We start from the raw sequence: 19726 nt of genomic DNA, 5'->3' as shown, positions 1-19726 counted from the left end.
CTCTTGGTACAATGCAAGGTGATCACTGGTACCTAAAACAAGGATTCCCAAAAGCCAGCAAGATGCCTGAGTAATCACCTAAGCTAGCCAGCAGGAAGTTCCTTAAGCCCACGCCTCAAAGAGTATTAGAAACCTATCGTCACTTGGGATGTCTAGCTGTCAATCCTCTCCTGGAGTTAGGAGCCTTATTCAAGGTCAGTCTTCTCAAGAAAACTGGGATGCTGCCAGTACCTTATGCCCAGTAGTTCGAACATTCACCCAGGATGTAGGAGACCCAACTTCAAATCCCTCCTCTGCCCTATTCAGAGCAGGGACTTCAATCCAGGTTTCCCACTACCCATTGGGTATAGTCTCTTTCTCTCTGGCCCGGTGTCTATTTTAAGTATTTCACATAAAGTGGAACAGTTCAACAGGAGAGTGCTCTAACTGCCTGAGTTGTTGGTAATAAGGAGGCCACCCGCCCTCCTGTCTTTTGGGGGAGGGGCTAGGTGGGCTCCAAGTACACCTACCAGATCAAGCCTCACAGGGGAGGTTAGGGGGAATTCACAAACTAGGCATTCCTCTTAGGTGGCTTTGTACCTGCCCACTACCAGAAACTGAAGTGCCTAGGGGATTTTACCAAGAGAAAATTAGGTGCTTAAGGTGCCTACAGGGTTAGCTAGCAGCTGAGCTGCGATTTTGTGAATGGCAGCGGCTTGATGCTGAATTGAGGCATCTCAAGGGACAGTCAGGCATTAAATTCCCTTTGTGAACCTAGGCCTTAGACCCTGATCCTCCCATTCTTATACCTGTCAATTAATACAAAATGGGCAAGAGTTGTCAAACATTAGGATAAGCTCCAGCCTCATTTTGAAGTGTGCAGCCTAAATGTCAATTAATCCTACAAAACGAAAAAGGGTTAAATAATCCAGAAACTTGGCTGTAGAGGACTATCAGCACCATCTGCTGCACTGCATGTGCTGCAAGCTGGCAGCCCAAAACAACACAAAAAAGTCTGCCTAGATCTGTAGGTAGCTCCATTCGAAGAGTGAGGAAGCTTTAGCTGCCTGGGTATTTTGAGGCACTCATCTGCTCTACTATCCTTGCTTTGCATTCTAGGTTAGGTGACATGTCTACTGGATTCAGTGCTAGCATTGTACAACAGCTGTGGGTTTCAGTGTTGCTTAAAGCCCAGTTGGAAAAACATGGGCTATTGGAAATGTCCTTAGAAACAGAGTAGTAGATTGCCGTTTCGCCAAGATCTTGATCAGAGAGCAAGATGAGACTTAAGTGCTGTGTAACCACTCGACTGGTATTAAACATTCTAAGTCCTTCCACACAAGCGTGTCAAAACAAATTAAAACAATCCATCCTCTGAGGTATTACTGATGAGGAAATATCAAGGGAGAGATGGAGTGACTTCCCCTAGCAAGTCTGGGCTAAGGACAAATAGAATGCCCTTCTTTTGACTCTATCCTACACAGTCAGACTTCCCCACTTTAGCAAAGCTCGGGCTTGAAGTATGAGCATGACCTTCTCTCTCTATTCAAAGCATGTGCTTAAAACTTACCATGCTTCCGTGCTTTACTGAATATTAGAGCCATACAGGGCCACACGCTCCTCCCTATAGAATGATATGAACAGAAGCCCTAACACCTTCAGGAGAGAGCTGAGAGTCTGTAGCATAGCCTCTGTTTACAGAGACAGTGATACATACTCTCAGCTCTGGGAGTGTCAATCTGGGCAAAGTCATACTGCCCCTTTTCACCACCCCGTGATAGGACCATTATCACCAGCTCCATGGAACCTCTTGGGTAAGTTTGCACAACACATATACTGTCCCTGCAGAAAGTTATCCCCCTCTTCCCCAGTATCAGTTTATCCCATTGCTTAAGCAACAGTTAAATTCTGCTGATATACGGCTACAACATGCATCCTATTAAAAAAAAAAAAAGCAGCATTCTGGAACCACTAATTGCTGCCAGCTCTTCTGACAGAACACTCATTTAGCTAGAATGATTTCCTGAATCACAGCTCTGTCCACAGAATGGTAACCATTTCATTTTCCAAACAAAGTGAAATGTAAGTGTTATAGAGGCATGCTACATTAACCTGTGTTGGTACATTTTTTTCTAAATAAGTAAGTCAACACCAGGATTGAGTGACAGGGACAGTAACTGGTTACAAAGCCACTATAAAGTGGTTCCTACCTATCTCGGTATAGTAGTGTCATATGTTGTGGCACATGTAACCTCATTTATAGTTTTGGGTTTTCTTAAACTTAAGGTAAAAACTCAGGGATGTCATGCTGATTCTCATGCTCAACTGCTAGCAAAATTTTCTATTTACAAGATAAAAATGAAATTCTGCAACAGTTAAGTGAGCTTTTTATTTGACATTTCAGTGTGTGCACACACACATACACCTCAATTCAAAGTGAAGCCACAAAGTCTACATGATCATCATCAGTACTCATTTACAGTGCTGTTAACTTCAGTAATATCTGCATTGTCTGGTTGAGCAGTGTAGAAGTTAATTACTGAATATTACTTTGTATGTCTCAATGTACCCAACAAAAAATACAAACACACAAAAGTTATCTTTATTAATCTTGCTCTCAAAGAGCCTGGTGAAAGGATTTTTATGGTTTTAGTTGCACTGGAGCTGTCAACTGCAACTCACAGTCCAAAAGTTTTCTTCACTACCGAACTGCAGTAAGAACACAATGAGAAGCCCTCTTCCCCCCCCCAGTCTCCAAAAATAGAACAAAAAACTAGCACCTTTAAGGGGAAAAACAACTGGTAAAGAGCTGGAAACTTCCACATTGAGTTTAGATACCCACTAGTACATTAGAGGAACAAGAATGATCAGGCAGATATAGGAGTGTTTCCTTCATAAGGCTGCATCTATATTTACCTTTTTTTTTTTTTTTTAGAAATATGCTAGGACAGTACACTAAATCCACTCCTCTCACCCCCATTCATTAGGGTATACCCAGCCACCACTTTAAGTGTCAATTAAGACCAACACCATAGTTCTAGAGAAACATTTATTATAAGGTTGCAGGAATAATGCCAATATAAAGTCCCTTATTAAAACAGACTCAAGTTTTGAATCTGCAGCACTCTAGCAACTCTTTGCCATCTTTATACTGCAGTTCTCAACAAGGAACAATACTCCTACTACAATAATAATGCTACTTGCTCATAAAAAGTTTGATCTAAAAAGTTTGTTGTACAGGCCAAAGTTGTTAAATTTACAGCTACGGTCACATCCACAAGTGGGCCATATCAAGAGAGGTTTAATGAAACAAGCAGTTACAAGATAAACCAATTTATAACCAAAATACTAACACAAACTTTAGAGATTAACAGCAACTAAATCTATGACAACTAAATACCACAAAAAAATCAAACAAAAGTATAAAGAATTTAAATGTAAACTTAGGGAAGGTTCCAAATATACATACAAAGTTCAATACAGTAATTGCACAAAATGAAAAAAGCAATGTTAGAGGTTTATAATCACTGAGGTTAGATTTTACATGCTTCACACCTGGAAGTTAAAACAAAACTTTAACGATAAATGTTGAAAGGTTTTTTTTGTCTTTTTTTTTTTTAAACTGAAAACTGAGTGCAGATCAATTCTACAGAACTACACTAAATGTGCAAACCACAGATTACTAATACATTAATTTAATCGTTCTGTGAAAATCAAAAGGTGTATAAGAATTGATTCCGGCTACTCTTAAGGACATTCTGGGCCAAAAAATTAAAAGAACAATTTAAAATTCTGCAAGTTTTGTCAAATAAATGTGGAGCATGGTATCGGGAAGCACAGGGCATTGGCTGCACAGAGGTGAGAGATCACTGTGCAGCTCCCCTCTCCGGGGACACAAGGAGCGGGCCTGCTTGAGAAACACCCAGAGCCCTGCCCCTCCATGCACCAGGTGTGGGCAGGAAGGTTCAGCAAGGTAGGATCCAAGCATGGATGGAATCCAACTGTGGGTTCAAAGTGGGGCAATCTGAGTGCAGGTGGCTCAGTGGGGGATCCGGATGCACAGGGATTTGTTGGGTTCTGGATGCAACAGTAATGGACTCTGCAGGACAGTCCAGGTGAAGGTGGTTGGGGCTCAGCAGAGGGGGTCCTAGTGTGAGGAGATAGAGCTTAGCAGGGGGTCTGCGTGTGTGTATGGGGGGGGTCCAGACCGGGGAGGGGCTTAGGGTGCGAGCCAGGTCACAAGGAATGGCTTGTAAGGGTGGGGGGGGGGGGGCGGGAGGAGGCTTGGCAGGATGGTCTGGGTGTGAGTGGCCCTGAATGCACAGGGGTGGATGGATGGGAGAGCAACTCCTTGTACAGTGATCCCTGCAGCTGAAGAGCGATGGGTGCAGGAAGAGTTTGTTTAGCTTCCTACAGCCAGCAGAGAGATCTGGGAGTGGATCTGACCCAGCCCCAGATGCCATGCAAGGGAAGAGGAAGTCCAATCCTCCCCTGCCCAGCCGGGACTAGTAGCTGAGACTGGTGCAGGGTACGAATCATCAGCTGTGTCTTCTCCAGTCCTGCCTCACAGTGATTTACCTCTCTGCTGGCTGTCCTGGGCACCCAAAATGTACTGCTGGGGAGGGTCACATGAGCACTTTTGTGGCTTCCTTTTGCTTCCCCATCAGAAAGCCACTTTTCTGCGGGGAAACGAACAAATCTACAGGGACATGAATTCCCCCAGGAGTAATTCCGATCAAGGAATCAATTAACATTATATTTTTTTCTGCCTTTCCCAGAAAAATTCTGGGTCAGACACATTCAATGGATAAGTTCTAACACATTTCTTCTAAAGGTCTCAAATTTCAGTTTTACTTAAGACAACTAAAAATAGTCTGTTATACCAAGGATCAAAAGAAAGCTGAAATGATGATCGTGTGTTTTGTAACACAAGCAATACACAGGAGATGCATAATAAGGCTTTTGATTATCACTGCACATTTTAATTTAGAAGTCAAACTGTAAAGCTCAGACTTTTTAATGAAGATGTGAAATAGTCACTTTCCATCCAGTGTCTTTCACTGTTGACAGATCTTCGTTTCAACCACAAAAGAATTTTCAAAGTGTCTGATTGTATGACAGTTCTCAGCTGAGCGCTTCTGGAGACCTGGGTGGAAGAAAAAAGTAAATTAGCAAGCTACAAGATTGTGTTCTTTACAGATAGCTAGATGTATTTGTATATTTCTTAAGAGATAGCAGTTTATGACTAGCTTAGTTTGGCAATATAGAATTAAGTACTCAACAGTAGTGTAAGGTCATTCAGTTAGTTGTCACTATGGTTGTACACAAGCTTGTTTCTACAGATTAAATATATAGAGCCCACTATTCTCAGAGCTGTGTTGACATTATACTAGGGCTAAACAAACAGGTGTTAAATACCTCTTATGAATAAATGTAAATTTCCTTGTTTCTAGTACCCTTTTAGCCCTTCAGACTATAAGCTGTTGTCTCTAAACTAAGGTCATGCCATAAGCCCCTCTACTAAACCATAGTTCTTTATAACTCTTCCAAGCTCCTGAGGCTCCTCTTTCCCCTCCAGGGTTCAGAAAACTCTGAAGTGGCTGCAGAGACGGTGTTCGGAACACAATCCTTTTTTGTTCAGCCAGATACACACTTACACCAAAACACTGCAGAGATTACTACTCTGGGGCCCAATCCTGGTCCCAGTGAAATAAATAGCAAAGCTTCCACTCACCGATAGGAATATGATTGTGCCCTTGATTGTCACTCTGCTAACAATGGATAAAATACATTAAAAACTTGACAGGGCACTATCAGTACATGTCAGCAGCAGACCCCTACCATAGCAAAATTGATTCTCCCACATGGTTTTAATGAAAAAAGATTAGACAGAAGGACAAGAGAAACATGGCAATACTGTAATCAAAGCAATAATTGATCAAATTCAGTTTCTCTAGTGGAGTGCTCTGAGTGATGTCAGATACCTCATGAAAACTAAGAAGCTGACTATTAGAAACAGTTTTGTTTGGGTAGTTTAACAGAACACATAGAACGAGAGTTTCCGATGAAAGTCTCCTCCAGAGTACTAGCTGTTTTGATAAACTGACAAGAAGGTTGGCCTTCACTTTGAATTTTAGCTTATTTTAAAATAGCTTTTGCAGAAGGTTTATAAAGTCAGTGGGAAGTTCTGTATAAAATTGCCCTGCATATGGAGTCTCAGTTAAATTTACTAGAACAACAAAACCAAGCCACACACTACTGTCCTCCTCCTCTGTTCCCCAAGCCCAAAAGACTTCCTGGGAAAACAACATGGTATGAAGTGTCAACAAATGAGTGGCAAAATTCCAGGACATTAACTCCAAGAGTCGAGCACCTCTAACTAAAGGCACCGTGTCGGATTCAATCCCCAATATCAGGCCTGGAAATTATTTGGAAATTAACAGCTGAATGGAAGGTCTACTAAGTACACAATTCTTGTCTTTTCCCATTATTTCCTCTTCTCTTCCCCCAAAAGAAGTGTTTGCAAAATGAGAATATACCATTTGATTTTCATCAGTTTTAGTGTCTCTAGTTATACAGGGCATGGAGGCATTTACTGCATATTAATAACAAGACATCTTTTAGACTAGGATTTTCTATGAAGAGTTTTAGACCCAAGCAATTCTCTTAACAATACAATTACAAAACCCTAAAAAAAAAAAAAAAAAAAAAAAAAAAAAAAAGGCAAGGGCAAGCCAGCTTAATTACAGCAACATACTGTACTGCAGTAAAGTGGTTTTACTTATTTCCTGGAAAAGATCTACATGCAAGCAACTCATGCAAATTGCAGATTTGAACTCCTGCAGTCAATGCTACATGCCATACTAATGCATGTCAGCAACACTAATGGAGGGTTAATACATTAGAGCAAAAGAAAACTGATTTCGCATTTAGGCAAGTGCAGTCCACCACGCAAATTCTTCAGTGCATCGACAAGTCACTGGGACAAAACATCCATCTGAACTAAAAAAAAGTGTGCCTACCAAGGGCGTTAAAACTATCATCCTCCCCTGCACGTTTGTAAGCTTTTCAGGGGGACTGAGAGATTCCCCTGTTTCTGCATATAAAGCTTTCCTACTGCTGTCAGCAGAACAGAAGCAGAAGCAAAACAACTGATCCTTCTATTTGTAGTTTTATTCTGCCAATAGCAACAATATCAAAGGAATTCGCAAAATCCTGGTGGATTTGGAGCAGGAAGAAGACAAAGATAGATGTTGATTCAAGGTGGAGTTGTACCAGGTACCTAACAGCAGCACATATTAGTAGGGTCCCTTGCTCCCTGGCCAGCCCAGGGATTGGTCCTGCTAGGAGCAGGGGGTTGGACTAGATGACCTCGTGAGGTCCCTTCCAACCCTGATATTCTATGATAAGCACCTCCAAATTTAAGATACAAAGAGCAACACCAACAAGCTGTGAAGGAATACCCTTTCAGATCACTTCACACAGGAGAATCACTGTAAAATGGAGCAGGGAAAAAGAATCTCAAGTTCATTGTTTGGCAAACAACTTCCTCTAACCAACCCCCCACATATTAGGATGCAAAGGTTTAATTTCTAGAAGGTACTGACATGAATTACTGTATGTACCTCACAGTATAGCTTAATATTAAAACCCCCCTTGAGTGCTTTAAAGAGCTGTGGTGACCAGAAAGCTTCCAGTATCATTAGGGCTTTGGCAGCATATTTGTGTATTCAGACCCACTTCAAACAACTAGATACCAAATTCATTGCTGAATAGATGGCAGCGTTCTAGTTTGGTTGCAACTGAATCTTGCATCAAAATGTTTAGGATTTAAAGCATGAAAGTCAATTGGTATCACATGCAGATCTAGGCATCTGTATTTCAGATTTCCTTTTAAGATTCCCTCAGAGCATTTGTTACTTGTGACAATGAGCATCTAAAATAGTTAGATTCTGCAATTTGGCAGAGTGTAACAAAAAGAGAAATTCCCTATTACCTGAAGGCCATTTATGCAAACATTAGACTGTTAAATTTGGATGTCCCTCCTACCCCTGCAAACAAGATTCATATGTAAGCTAGTTTCTCAAATTCCAAATACTCCATCATCTCAGAACCTCTGACTAGAATGAAAGAGTGAAAGTGAACTCGTGTTCAGGCTGGTTTTTTGGGCATATCAATGAGGGTTTTGTAACCTGTAATAGACCATGTCTCACTGAAGGAGAAAATCTTCAGACTCAAAAACTCTGAAGTAGTTTTGTTCCCCATTAAAATAAGAACGTAGGTAAACGTAGCAATAGCCTGTTTAGTGGGGCATTAACACCTACCTGTTTCTGGAGTGAAGTTTTTAGGTTTCCTATTTCCCCTCTCTATTCCTATACTGTAGGAAACACTCACCTGCCCTTTGATCTCTGCGCTGCAGTCTGAAGGTCTCTTTTCCTACACAAAGCTGGTAAATGAAGATGCCCAAATCAGACACGTTATCTATCTCTTCTGTTACCACCATTTCTTCACGAACTAGGTAAGTCTGAGGCAAGTAAGAACCAGTCTTTTAAAAAAAGAGAGAGAGAGAAAAGGGAGTTAAATTCCTTCATTAACGTTCTGTTAAGAAACTGTACTACTCTTCTGGATGGTCACATAACAAAGAATAAATAATTTTGACCACCACTGGATTTTGAGTGTTAATCCTGTTCATTAGATTGTTAAATAATAATAGGATTCATTTTTAACATTACCTACCTATTAAGGGTCACATTCAAATTGTTAATTTTTTCATATGCTTGGGTTGTGTGAGTGAGTCTAGCTAACTACAACTTTTCTAATATAGTACCCCAACTAACTTGAAGTAAGTCTGACAGTAAGTAAATTGTTCAACCCCCCACCATTATTCAAAAGTGGTATTTCTGTAGTTTGCCTCAAATAAGGAAAATATCTCCAAATACCATGAATACACAAAAAAGAGTGCAGCTACAGCTTCCAAATATATATCTGCCATGTCATTAATAACTTCTCTGTAGATGCAGCGGCTTCATATGTCCACTATAGCACATGGTATCATAAGGAAAAGTTGTAATGTTCATGACCAGAAGAGCAGCGCGCAACAGCATTTTTCAAACTGGGGTCGCCGCTTGTGTAGGGAAAACCCCCAGCAGGCTGGTTTGTTTACCTGCCCTGCCCACAGGTCCGGCTGATCACGGCTCCCACTGGCCGCAGTTCACTGCTCCAGGCCAATTGGAGCTGCTGGAAGCAGTGCAGGACGAGGGACATACTGGCCGCCGCTTCCAGAGGCTCCCACTGGCCTGCAGCAGCGAACTACCGCAAGTGGGAGCCGCGATTGGCCGGACCTGAGGACGGTGCAGGTAAACAAACCGGCCTGCCAGGGGCTTTCCCTACACAAGCGGCAAGCCCAGTTTGAGAAACACTGTGCTAAAACATGATCCTCTTCTTTCACTCCAGCTATTAGACTATCATGCCTGCTCCTTTTCAAAACGCACATACACTACATCGGAAAGGATTATAAAGTCTGCTTCCATGGAGATATGGGCACTTCCTAGCAAAAAAGTCTTTACTGTTTCCAACATAAGTAACTAAACCTAGAAACCAGCAGCCTTTAAGTGTGTCTCTTTGGTCAGAGGTGATAACTACAGCCTATTGATTTCAATGCTTTGTCACGACACATTGTTTTTCTTTAGTTTGCAGGGAGCCTGAATAATATTAGAAGTTTTAAATAGTTTCAAAAGGCCATCTGATTTTCTTGGTTTTGGGTAAAAAATTCTAAAATTTAAGATCAAGTCAAATAATTTAATAGCAGTTTCCTGTTTGGGTTAAAATGTTTGTTTAAAAAAAATAAAGTGTAGGTTATTTGAAAGTTTCATGTCTTCATGAAGGTGAAAAATCATCATATTGCTGTATTTAACAAGCTGATGGATGGCTCAAATTGCACAAGTCTACACTGGCTTTGAAAAAATACCTACATAAAAACACAGCCAGGGAAAGTTTAATCCATTTTAAAATCTCATTTGGAGGCGGAAATCAGGTTTTTCTTACTTTAACTCTAAAAAAAGCAGAATCCCTTGAAAGTGCCTATTTGTTTCAGAATTTTTAATAGTTGCCACACAACTGGTTTTGAATTTGTATCATGAAATAAACTCACAACTGCACTTAAGTGAATGATCTGAGGTCAACAATTAGAAGAGCAAGTGAATTCAGCTCTTTTGTGAAAGTTTCTATTTAACCAAAACAAACCATTCCAGTAACTTCCAATTTCAGACCTATTTTCCAATTCTGCTGCACATTTCTCCATAGTGCCCAGATCTGATGTTATCTGCAAGTTCTTAGCTTTCTTAAAGCTAGATATTTAGTATCCGAGAGCAGTTACCCTGAAAACTCAAGTTCTTTATCCATTCAACAGGTACAAAATGTACTAAAAAGAGTGACCATGAAGCTTTACCACAATGACAGTAAACTGAGGAATAATATCCTTGGGAGCAAAAAAGGTTCATTCTGGAAAGGGGACAGTTATTGCTACTGAACTTTTTCCTTGCAGTTTCATTTATTATCAGAAATCACTCCTTTAGCTATACTATTCCAAGTAGTGAAGAAGTTGTACATACCGCCAGTTTTGCAAACAGGTCCATCAGATTCCTTGGTGGCATAACAATGGATGTGTTCAGAGGGATCACATAGCAGTTACCCAGTTGTAAGTCAAGATAAGCAGTCAGAAGCTATTATGGAAAGAAGTTTAACAGCTGTTTTCAATAAATCAAGTGCTATCTTAATTTGTGATGACTACAACTGGCTGTTAGATTCTGTGAAACACAAAACTCATCAAGTATCTAGCAGGCCAAGATCAGTGCATATTGAAAACATCAAAACAGAATTAGTATTTTTAGACCAAGCAGTGACGGAACTAAAAATAAGTTTATTGTTGGTAATTTCAGAACACGAAAAAGGCTATAGCTCTACCTCGCATAAGACAGCCTCCTAACTAGAAGTGAAAGACAGATCATGGGAGCATACGCCTCAATACTTTAAAAGAGAGTCTTCCTACCAGGAAGGAGCATCTTATGACAATTAATATCAGGAAGAGGACTTGGTATATTGAAGAAGTTTTTTTGTAATTATAGGAGCCTAATTAAAATATAGTGCTAGTCAGAAACAGCACATCCATGTTCTGGCTTAGTCTTCTGGACACATAGCCTGATTTGTCACTTTCCAGTTACATTATAATGCCTTTAGCTATAAGGCACAGAACCCTCATGGGATAGTGTAGTTACTAATATAATAGCTAGACTAGAGTATTTGTATGAAGTATAATTTAGCATAATACTTCGCAGAACCTCACTAAAGTTACCATAAATTGCCTAGACTCTTCAACTGATGGTAAGATTCTGTCAAAAAAAAAACCAAACAAACAAAAAAAACCAAACAAACAAACAAACAAAAATCTATCCTTAACAACTGTAGATGCCACCTCTAAGTACGCAAAGCAATTTCTCTTTATAGAAGAGATATGTTTATTTATAAACAGTAGTGAGAGTTTCAGTACTGGTCAGAAGAGAAAAAAAAAAAAATGTGTTAAGTCTTAAGTAGTAATTCCTTAGGCATTTCAGCATGATTTTTTTTGCTCTCAAAGGTTCAACAATAGTCCAGGTACACTTCATTACACAGAAACTTCAGTTGTAGCCTTTTTCAGTCTCGCCCTTGACATATGACCATGAAAGACTCCTTCAAATCCAGAGAGAAGAGGCAAACTGTCTCATATTATCAGAAAGCCCATTTTTTAGCCCAATCTTGGAAAAAGTGTTTGGCTTGAAAGCACTGTACTGGCCTGTTAAACCTAGCAGGTCAGGAAACATCTTTAAAACAGCTACATCATGCTGATTATCCTTCTCCTTCCCTCCCCAACCCCAACATGATTTTAGCAGCCAAAAGCTGCTAACTTCATGGGATTAAAGGGGGGGGGGGGGGAATAAAAAGTTAACCGAATTGTCCATTAAAATGACATTTCAAATTATACCAAGGAAGGAAAAAGGCTTCATTACTCTCCAGCACAAGTGATTCTGCTTCAGGACTCTGGAAATACAGTTGTTTTTAGTGAGCATGGGACGATTTATAGCTTCGCAGCCAAGAAAAACTAGGGGAAGGTTTTTAGAGACACTGGGTTAAAAAGAATTGCCTTACAGCAGTGAAGCACTGGGGATGGATAGACAGAAGCATACACATGCTCTACATGTGGGGAGGAGTATAGCAAGAACACATCATAGGAAAAAGAAAAGTACACAAAGGGCATACAGGGGGTGAAGAAAACATGAAGTAAAAAGGAGTCAGCAGAAACTTGAAATGTTAAACATTAAGAAGAATACACATTTTGGTATTCAGTTTATTTCATATGTTGAGTTTCCATTTCAGGAGATGCCCGCCCCCACCCAAAAAAGTTTCAATTTCATCTGCAGAACTCTTGGACTGTCCAAGGATAAAAACAAGCTTCAGTATACACTACTAAAAAGCAACTTAATTTTTGTTGTTGTTAACTTCTGAAATACACTAAATTGTAGGCATTTTCAAATATTTTTCTCAAGGTGGCATACTCCCCAGATTTGCCTTCTTTCTTAGCAGGTCTATTTCCCACACCCTAACCTTGCAAAATTCAGGTGGAATTTTCAAAAATGCCAATTTCTAATTGATGTCTGAGTAGCGGACAAGACCACCAGTTTTGGAGAAGACTTACTGGGATCCAAACTCTGAGGCAGTTTTTCTCAAACTAAGTACCTAGGCTTCCTTTGTTATGATTTTTGAAAGAGAGACTCATCTCTAAGAGATTCTTATATTTTAGGTTAAATATAAGTTTTGGTTACTTTTGCAGCAATGTTTTTACACTCCATCCCACAGAATCCTGGCTTTAGGAAGCCATATATGAATAGCTCAATAATGTTGTCAGTTCCTGGTTTTCAACTACTTTTAAATACATTTAAAATAGGAATTTGTCTGAAGAAGCTTCCTTTCTGCCACACCCACAAAAAAACAACAACCAGAAGTTGACATTTGTTTTGCTGTATGGGGCTTCCCTCAGTTTGCATTTTGCTGTAGTATACAACTAAAAAAGATCTTGTATGTAAAAATTTCATTTTATTGGCAATTTTTACTCTCTTGTCCCAATTCAGGTTCAGAACTCTCCTTTCCCCATTTCAAGCAGCACAATTCATTCCCAAAATATATAAAATCTATCATGGGCAACATTGTCAAATCACAGCAACTGACAGATTCATTCTGTTAAATGAACCTGTTTCTTAAAACTGAAAGTCTTTTCAATCATAAATTAAATGAGAGAGAGAGAGAGAGAGAGAGAGAGAGAGGAGTAGCTAGAGTTTACATCTAGACTAGTAAACTTTGTGAACACCAAGGGACAGATTATCAACAGACATTTCATTACCAGAAGTGTAAGATGCCTAATTGTTGGTGCCACACTGAAAGGATATAGTCTCAAGAACAAAGTCACACAAAGCTGACATTTAAAGCTATCATCCAGCGGACACATCAGTAGTTAAAGCCATCCATGTTCTAAAAGCATTAAAATGCCCCTTTTAAACTCACCCTGTCAAAATCATGAACAATAGCTGCTGGGTCACTATCCGAGAACTTTGGAACTGGAACATCAATGATTGCTATGTTATCATCTTCCCGAATATCAGCTTCTTCTGCAATGGGCAGGAAGTATGGTTCTAGAGCACGATCCTGATTTTCATTTTCAAAGTAACACATTTCCCCACGGTACACCTTATGCTAAAAATAAAAAAAAAAGTCAACTGTTATTTTTTGATGTTGCACTTTATTTTTAAATTTTAATCTTACACTAAATCAGAAGTTTAGTGAAGTTTTTTTCCACCCAAGCTTCAACTGTCAAGGCCTGTGACTCATTTCAGTTATTAAGCCTGAATTTTTATCAATACCATGACGGAAATCCTGTAATACACTTACTGTTTACAATTAGTTAGTATTTTGATTTTGGGGCTGTCAAAATATGAAAGTTAACAAAACCAGACATTTATTCTGAACAAATAAATATTCATAATACCTTAGGCATGAAGTACTTGTAGATGCAGGCTCCACCAACCACAACCCCTGCTAAGATGAATGCAAGACCCAAAAGGGTCAATAAACATCTTCCAGATGAATTTTCATTTCCATGTGTTGCAATTTCTGGATCCTTTATAGAAAAAGGAATGAGAGATTTGACACAATTTAGTTGCCTGGAATTTACAGTCATCGTTATTCTGCTACCTGTTTAAGTGCTCAAGCTTGACCTGTATCCACATGGAGTGTCACTATGGGCATGGCTAAACTTGCAGATATGTCTCTTGGGAAAAAGAGGCTGTACCTGAGAAAGGTTTTCCTGGTATGATGCCACACACGTGCAATGAAAGTGTCTAGTGTGAACAAACAGCTAATAGCAGAAATTTAAAAAAATCCTTTGGAATTCCAGAATTGGGCAAAAATGGCATGTCCTCTGAAGTTAAACTATTCCATTTCAGAATATTCAAAATAAATAACTGCTCACAATAGACTCAAAGTATAGGGGAAAACAAAAACATTTCCACTAACCGTAAGAGTAGCCATTTTCATGATTTGAAAAATATACAAAATTTCATTGTTATGTCTTACATTCGAGATACAGCGGATCTCCTGAGCTTGAGGCCATCTCTCAACTGTCTATTTATCATGTGTATAACTACCCTTCTTCAGATATCTTAACTGAAGAAACTCCAGCAAGTTTCAAGAACTTTTAAAGCAGCAGACAAGATCATTTTTATTTCATTCAAGCTTTTTTAAAGCTTGGTTTCTTGTTTAATACAGTTATCTCCTTTCATAACTTATTCCTGACAGGAGAGGGTACAAAGCAAAGTTCACCAGATGCTATGTAAATATCTCAGTGTCATCCTATTACCCCCAGTCCCATGCCAGTTTTTGTGGTTTTACAATAATCTTTTCCAATTCTTTAAGTGATCTTCTCCCTCTGCTGCTGTGTAAGTGGCCCATACAGCCAGGAGGTGGGCTCTGTACACAGTGCTGCCAAATGCACAACAAATGGGGAAAGTATTTTTATTCAGAGAAGTACCAGTAAATGCTACTTCTAAGAAATGGAAGCAAACGTCTCAGATAAGTGTTATCTTAAACTGACTGTGTCCCTTAGCTATGTTTGCCAACTGTACACACACCCAACAGCATGTGCTGAGCAAATGGAGCATCAAAGCATCTAAAAAAACAACTACAGGTTGGATTTCCCATGGCAGGTTAGTGCAGGAAGAGGTTACTATTGACTTAGATTCCAAGTTCTTTGAGATAGGGACCATTTATTGTTTGTGCCTAGCACAGTGGAACCCTAATTCATGATTAGGACCCCTAGGCACTACTGGAAAACAAATAAATAAGCATATTAAAAGGGCCTTTTGTAAGAATATTACTGAATTCCTTTTTTAAAAGGCATATCCATGTTTTGCTAATCACAAACTTGAAAATTCACATACAGAAGGAACTAGCTCTTAAGTAATCAGTTTTAACACAGTTTTGTCCATGTCAGATGCTGGTTTATCCGACATTCTGTTTGCATACTCCTGGTGTAACAAGTATTGCTTCATCAAAATGGCCACTAGTAATAGACTGGAAAATATCGTTTAAAAATTACTATGTTTTATGTGTACTGAGAATTTGTTTCACCATACAGACATTTAGATTGTGGCACAAAATAAAACGTCTTTTAAAGAAAGCTTACATTTATTGGAGGTCAGTTTTATTTTGCACCTGCCTATCTTTATCATGATACTGTTCTGATACTATTCATATATACACCATTAAATAGTTCCCCATCCTCTCTCATGATTACTTGAATCAAATGTTGGTGTGCTACTGAATACTGTGGTTCTAATTGTGAAGGTACCCTAAGCAGTCTAGATGGGTGCTTATTTCAATTTATTATAAATAGGACAAAGAAAAACCTTAACTATGTTGGTCTGTGCCGACTATACACAAATTATGAGACATTTGCTGTTTGCTTATTTATCTTAGAAAGAGATTGTGTGTGAACTCTGACATCTGAGTTACAATGTTTTCTGTAAAAGTATTTTCTGGTGTTCTCTTAAAATGTGTTGTTTCAGCAAACATTTGTGCCAGAAAACTTGCTTGCTTTCTACTATTATAGCAAATACAAAAAGGAAGAGAACATAAATAAAAGTGAATTCAGTTTGGCTAAGTGGATTTGCATGGTATTCACGCACCTCTAAGACCATCTGCTACATTACCCTGGAGTTGGAGTGAGGAGTTTGTCTATAGATGTATGTAGTTTAGTTTGATAGAATATTTTGAAAGGCATAATACAGTCAACACAAAGTAGGTCAGATCACAAGCCATAACCCTATACAGTTTACAACAATTCCATCTTTCCTAACAACTGGCAACAATGCTTTCATAACAGCAGTGGCAGTTGAATGTTCAGACAGAACTTAATTTTGGGTGACAAAAAGGGTTTGACCAGCAACTTGATTTAGGTAAAACATACAAAACTGCTTGAGCTAGTTGGCTCAGTCCTTCCAGAATACTCTTTGCCAATTTCACTATGAATGCTTATGCCACGTTTGACACAGATTAGAGTTTGAAAACAACACTCAGGTCAGCTCGTTAATTAAAGTGTGATCATTGCCAAGCATAAGAACACACTGTTTACCGGGAGCGTGGAGAGGGTTTTAAAGCTAACTTCGGGGCCGGCCGAGGACGGAACAGGACGTACTCCCAGACATTGAGGATCCATGGCTCAAGCAGGGTGGCACAGAGCATAAAGCAGGACATGTGCGATTGCATTTCCATACAAGTCACCCCCGGCCCCCGTTAGCTCCACAGCCGGGAGCTGCCGCGCAGTGGGGCTTTCACTGGTGAAGCGGGGCTCGCCGCACGCTGGCTAGCTCGGGTCCCTGCGGGGTGCCCAGCAATCTGTGACGCCATCCAAACAGAAAGTGAGTTAAAGGGAAGGAAATGGCCGTGGAGAGGCCAGAGCGGAGAGGACCTGCACACTCAGGGCGGCCTCCATTAGAGACAGGAACAATAACACCGCTCCACCCGACACACACAAAATGGATCCCTTCCTTCCTCCCCCAGTCCGCTTCCCCGAGCAAGCGCAAGAGCGGCCCGGGCAGGCCAAAGGCACCGCAGGACCCAGCGCTCCGCTCCGCGGCGGCAGCTCACCGGGCAAGCCACTGAGCCCCGGCCCCGCTGAGGGCCTGGGGGGAAGGTGACCAGGCACCTCCCCCGGGTAGGGACCGGAGGTCCCTCTTCCCCCTAGCGCGGCAGGGCCGATGACCCCCTCACCCGGGAGCAAGGCAGGGGGAGTCGAGAGGAGCCCCCCTCCCTAGGGGGCGCCCTTGCCCTCCGCCATTTTAGCCCCTAGCTGGGGGCGCTATATCCGCCCCCAGCCAACAGACACTATGAGAAGATGGCGCCGGCGGCCCGGGTCCCCTCGTCGCTCCCCGGCGGCGGAGGAGGCTCGGTCCCCGCAGAGCCCGTCTCGCACCTTGTCAGCCACCAGTGCCTCGGCTACATCCTTCTTGGGCTCGACCTTCTGGGCGAAGGGAGAACTGAAGGCGATCTTCACCATGGTGCTGCCTGCTTCGAGCTGCGCACCGTCCGATCGCAACTCAACCTTCTGCCGCCGCCGAGCTGCCGACTAAAGCCCGCCCCGCCCCCCGCTGGCGAGGGGGAGGAGCCAGCGCGTGCACGCCCCGCCGCTGTACTCCGTGCGCGCGCGCGGATCGGGCTGCGTTCAGTGAGTCAAATCGTGAGCTCGTAGCACTGAGGTGAGCCGAGGCGGGGGCGCCCCTTGCAGGCTGGCCGCGTCACAATACTGCCGCCGTGCCGTGCCGTGCCGTGCCGTGCCGGAGGCTACCTTGGGGGAAGTAGCCCCGGCTGCCTCATGGTCCAGACTCCGCAGTCCAGTTAAAACATCCCCCAACCCCCTTCGGCCTCCTGCCCGGGCTGCCGTCACCGCCGGCGCTACCCCAGCGCGGGCTGTAAGACACCCGCCTGTCTGGCTCAGTTATGCGGCGGTTCCGCTTGTTCGCACATCCCGGTCTGGGCAGGCCCAGGACCCTGTTAGCTGCTGCTCTCAACCAGGGCCTAAGCGCTGCCCTGCCACCTTCCTCCTGGGGGAAACGGGTCCCCTTTGGGAAAGGCCTTTGGGCCCTAAGAATGACAGCCCTATACTGCCACCTCCTGTGCCCTGCCAACCCCACCCTCAGAAGAGGAAATTAATAACAAAGAAAACCTTGCCCCAAGCAGAGCTTTGACCCCAAAAGGGAGATGGGCCTGAGACGCCATGAAGTCCACTAGGGACTTTGTCACCATTGATTTTGCTTGGGAGTCTGGCTATGGGAAACCCTCAGCTAGGTAGGTAGGCAGGCATACTGATAGTTAGCTAACACCATCTGAATGTGTTTTTTAACAGTTTAACAAAACAGAATTTTGGCTCTTCCCCTCCCTGCCTTGAGGAGTGCGTATGGTCCTGAGCCTTCCACCAGCCCTACAACCCACTCGCAAGGTCCCTAGTGTCCCGTCTAAGCAACTTTCCTCCCAGGAAGGAGTGTTTTACAAACATTTTCTTCGGTATTAAGTATCATTTACTTACATCATGCCATAATTGTGTGGGGCACTTAAGAGGCAAATATGAAGACAAGGTTCCAGTCCTGACAAGACAACAGGAGGAAGACATCACTCATTGGGAGAGATACTGCTCTTTGGTATAGTGTGTTAGGTCCCTACCAAACTGATGTTCCGTTTTAGTCAATTTCACAGCCCGAGGATTTTAAAATTGGTCAAATTGCAATTTGGTTGCAAAGCTTTTGTGGGGGGAATGGCATGATTTCCACCCTCATTTCTGAGCTGCCTTCAGAGTGCAGCTCTGCTGCCTGCAAGAGGGGAAAGTACCAGAGGTAGGTCTGATCTCCCTCCAAGACTAGGGGAAGAGGAAATCCCATCCCTCCCCTTAGCAACTGGAGTCTGGTAAACAGTAGAAGCCCCTGGCTGGGGCACCCCTAGCCCTGCCCCTTTCTCTCATCTCCAATAGCTACGTTTCATGGGGGAGATCTGACTTCATAGTCTGTGACATGTTTTTCGGGGCCATGAATTTGGTAGGGTCCTAAGTATTGTATGTTAGTGTGTGTCTGTGTATATACACTAACATACAATACAATATATATATATATATATATATATACATGCACATATAAAAAGTTAACTCTGGTTGCCACCTCTCAGTGTAGAGAAGGGGGGAAATTTTGACAAAATATATCTGTGTGACACTCCTTCTCATGAAGGGATCATTAATGGCCACACAGGGCAGACAAGACTTCAGTGTTCAATTCCTCATGTGAAAGACCCTCCCAGTGCAAACCACATAGAACTCCTCTAGACTGATGAAGGTCTGAATCAATCCCGCTGAAATTTGACCCTACGGTTCCAGCAAGGAGTCTGGGTATTTCAAATCGAACACTTAGATCACTGAGCCATTCTAGCAAGTTAATCATAATTAAACAGAACTAATTACTTTGCAAATATTGCAATCATTAATGCCTACAAATTAGTGTAAACAAAATGAACGGTGCATTCCAACAGTCAGACATATTCCTCTTATTCTACAGATGACAATATCACTGTTATTTCCATTCAAGGTCCTGGGCATAATTCTGTTTCCTTTTATATCTATAGGAAT

General features: G+C 41.7%; 1 protein-coding gene across 1 annotated transcript; it reads right to left on the bottom strand.

The window, feature by feature from the left end:
- Positions 1-3014: 3014 nt before the first annotated feature.
- Positions 3015-17818, bottom strand: ITM2A (integral membrane protein 2A). The gene is made up of 6 exons (XM_032797013.2): positions 17534-17818; positions 14051-14182; positions 13570-13758; positions 10590-10700; positions 8374-8524; positions 3015-5125 (listed from the first exon to the last, which is right to left on the bottom strand). The coding sequence occupies exons 1-6, from the start codon at positions 17615-17617 to the stop codon at positions 5037-5039; spliced, it is 756 nt and encodes a 251-aa protein (XP_032652904.1). The 5' UTR covers positions 17618-17818; the 3' UTR covers positions 3015-5036.
- Between the last annotated feature and the right edge of the window lie 1908 nt (positions 17819-19726).

Source organism: Chelonoidis abingdonii, chromosome 8 (genome assembly GCF_003597395.2).
Source record: "Chelonoidis abingdonii isolate Lonesome George chromosome 8, CheloAbing_2.0, whole genome shotgun sequence".
Taxonomy (NCBI): Eukaryota; Metazoa; Chordata; order Testudines; family Testudinidae; genus Chelonoidis; species Chelonoidis abingdonii.
This window is presented reverse-complemented; position numbering and strand designations above follow the sequence as displayed.

Coding starts and splice junctions, on each gene's coding strand:
- ITM2A (XM_032797013.2), bottom strand. CDS start 17,617: ATGGTGAAGATCGCCTTCAGTTCTCCCTTCGCCCAGAAGGTCGAGCCC. Junction 13,759..14,050: donor ACAAGTACTTCATGCCTAAG/GTATTATGAATA, acceptor TTTTATTTTTAG/CATAAGGTGTACCGTGGGGA. Junction 10,701..13,569: donor TTGTTCATGATTTTGACAGG/GTGAGTTTAAAA, acceptor TTTCCATAATAG/CTTCTGACTGCTTATCTTGA.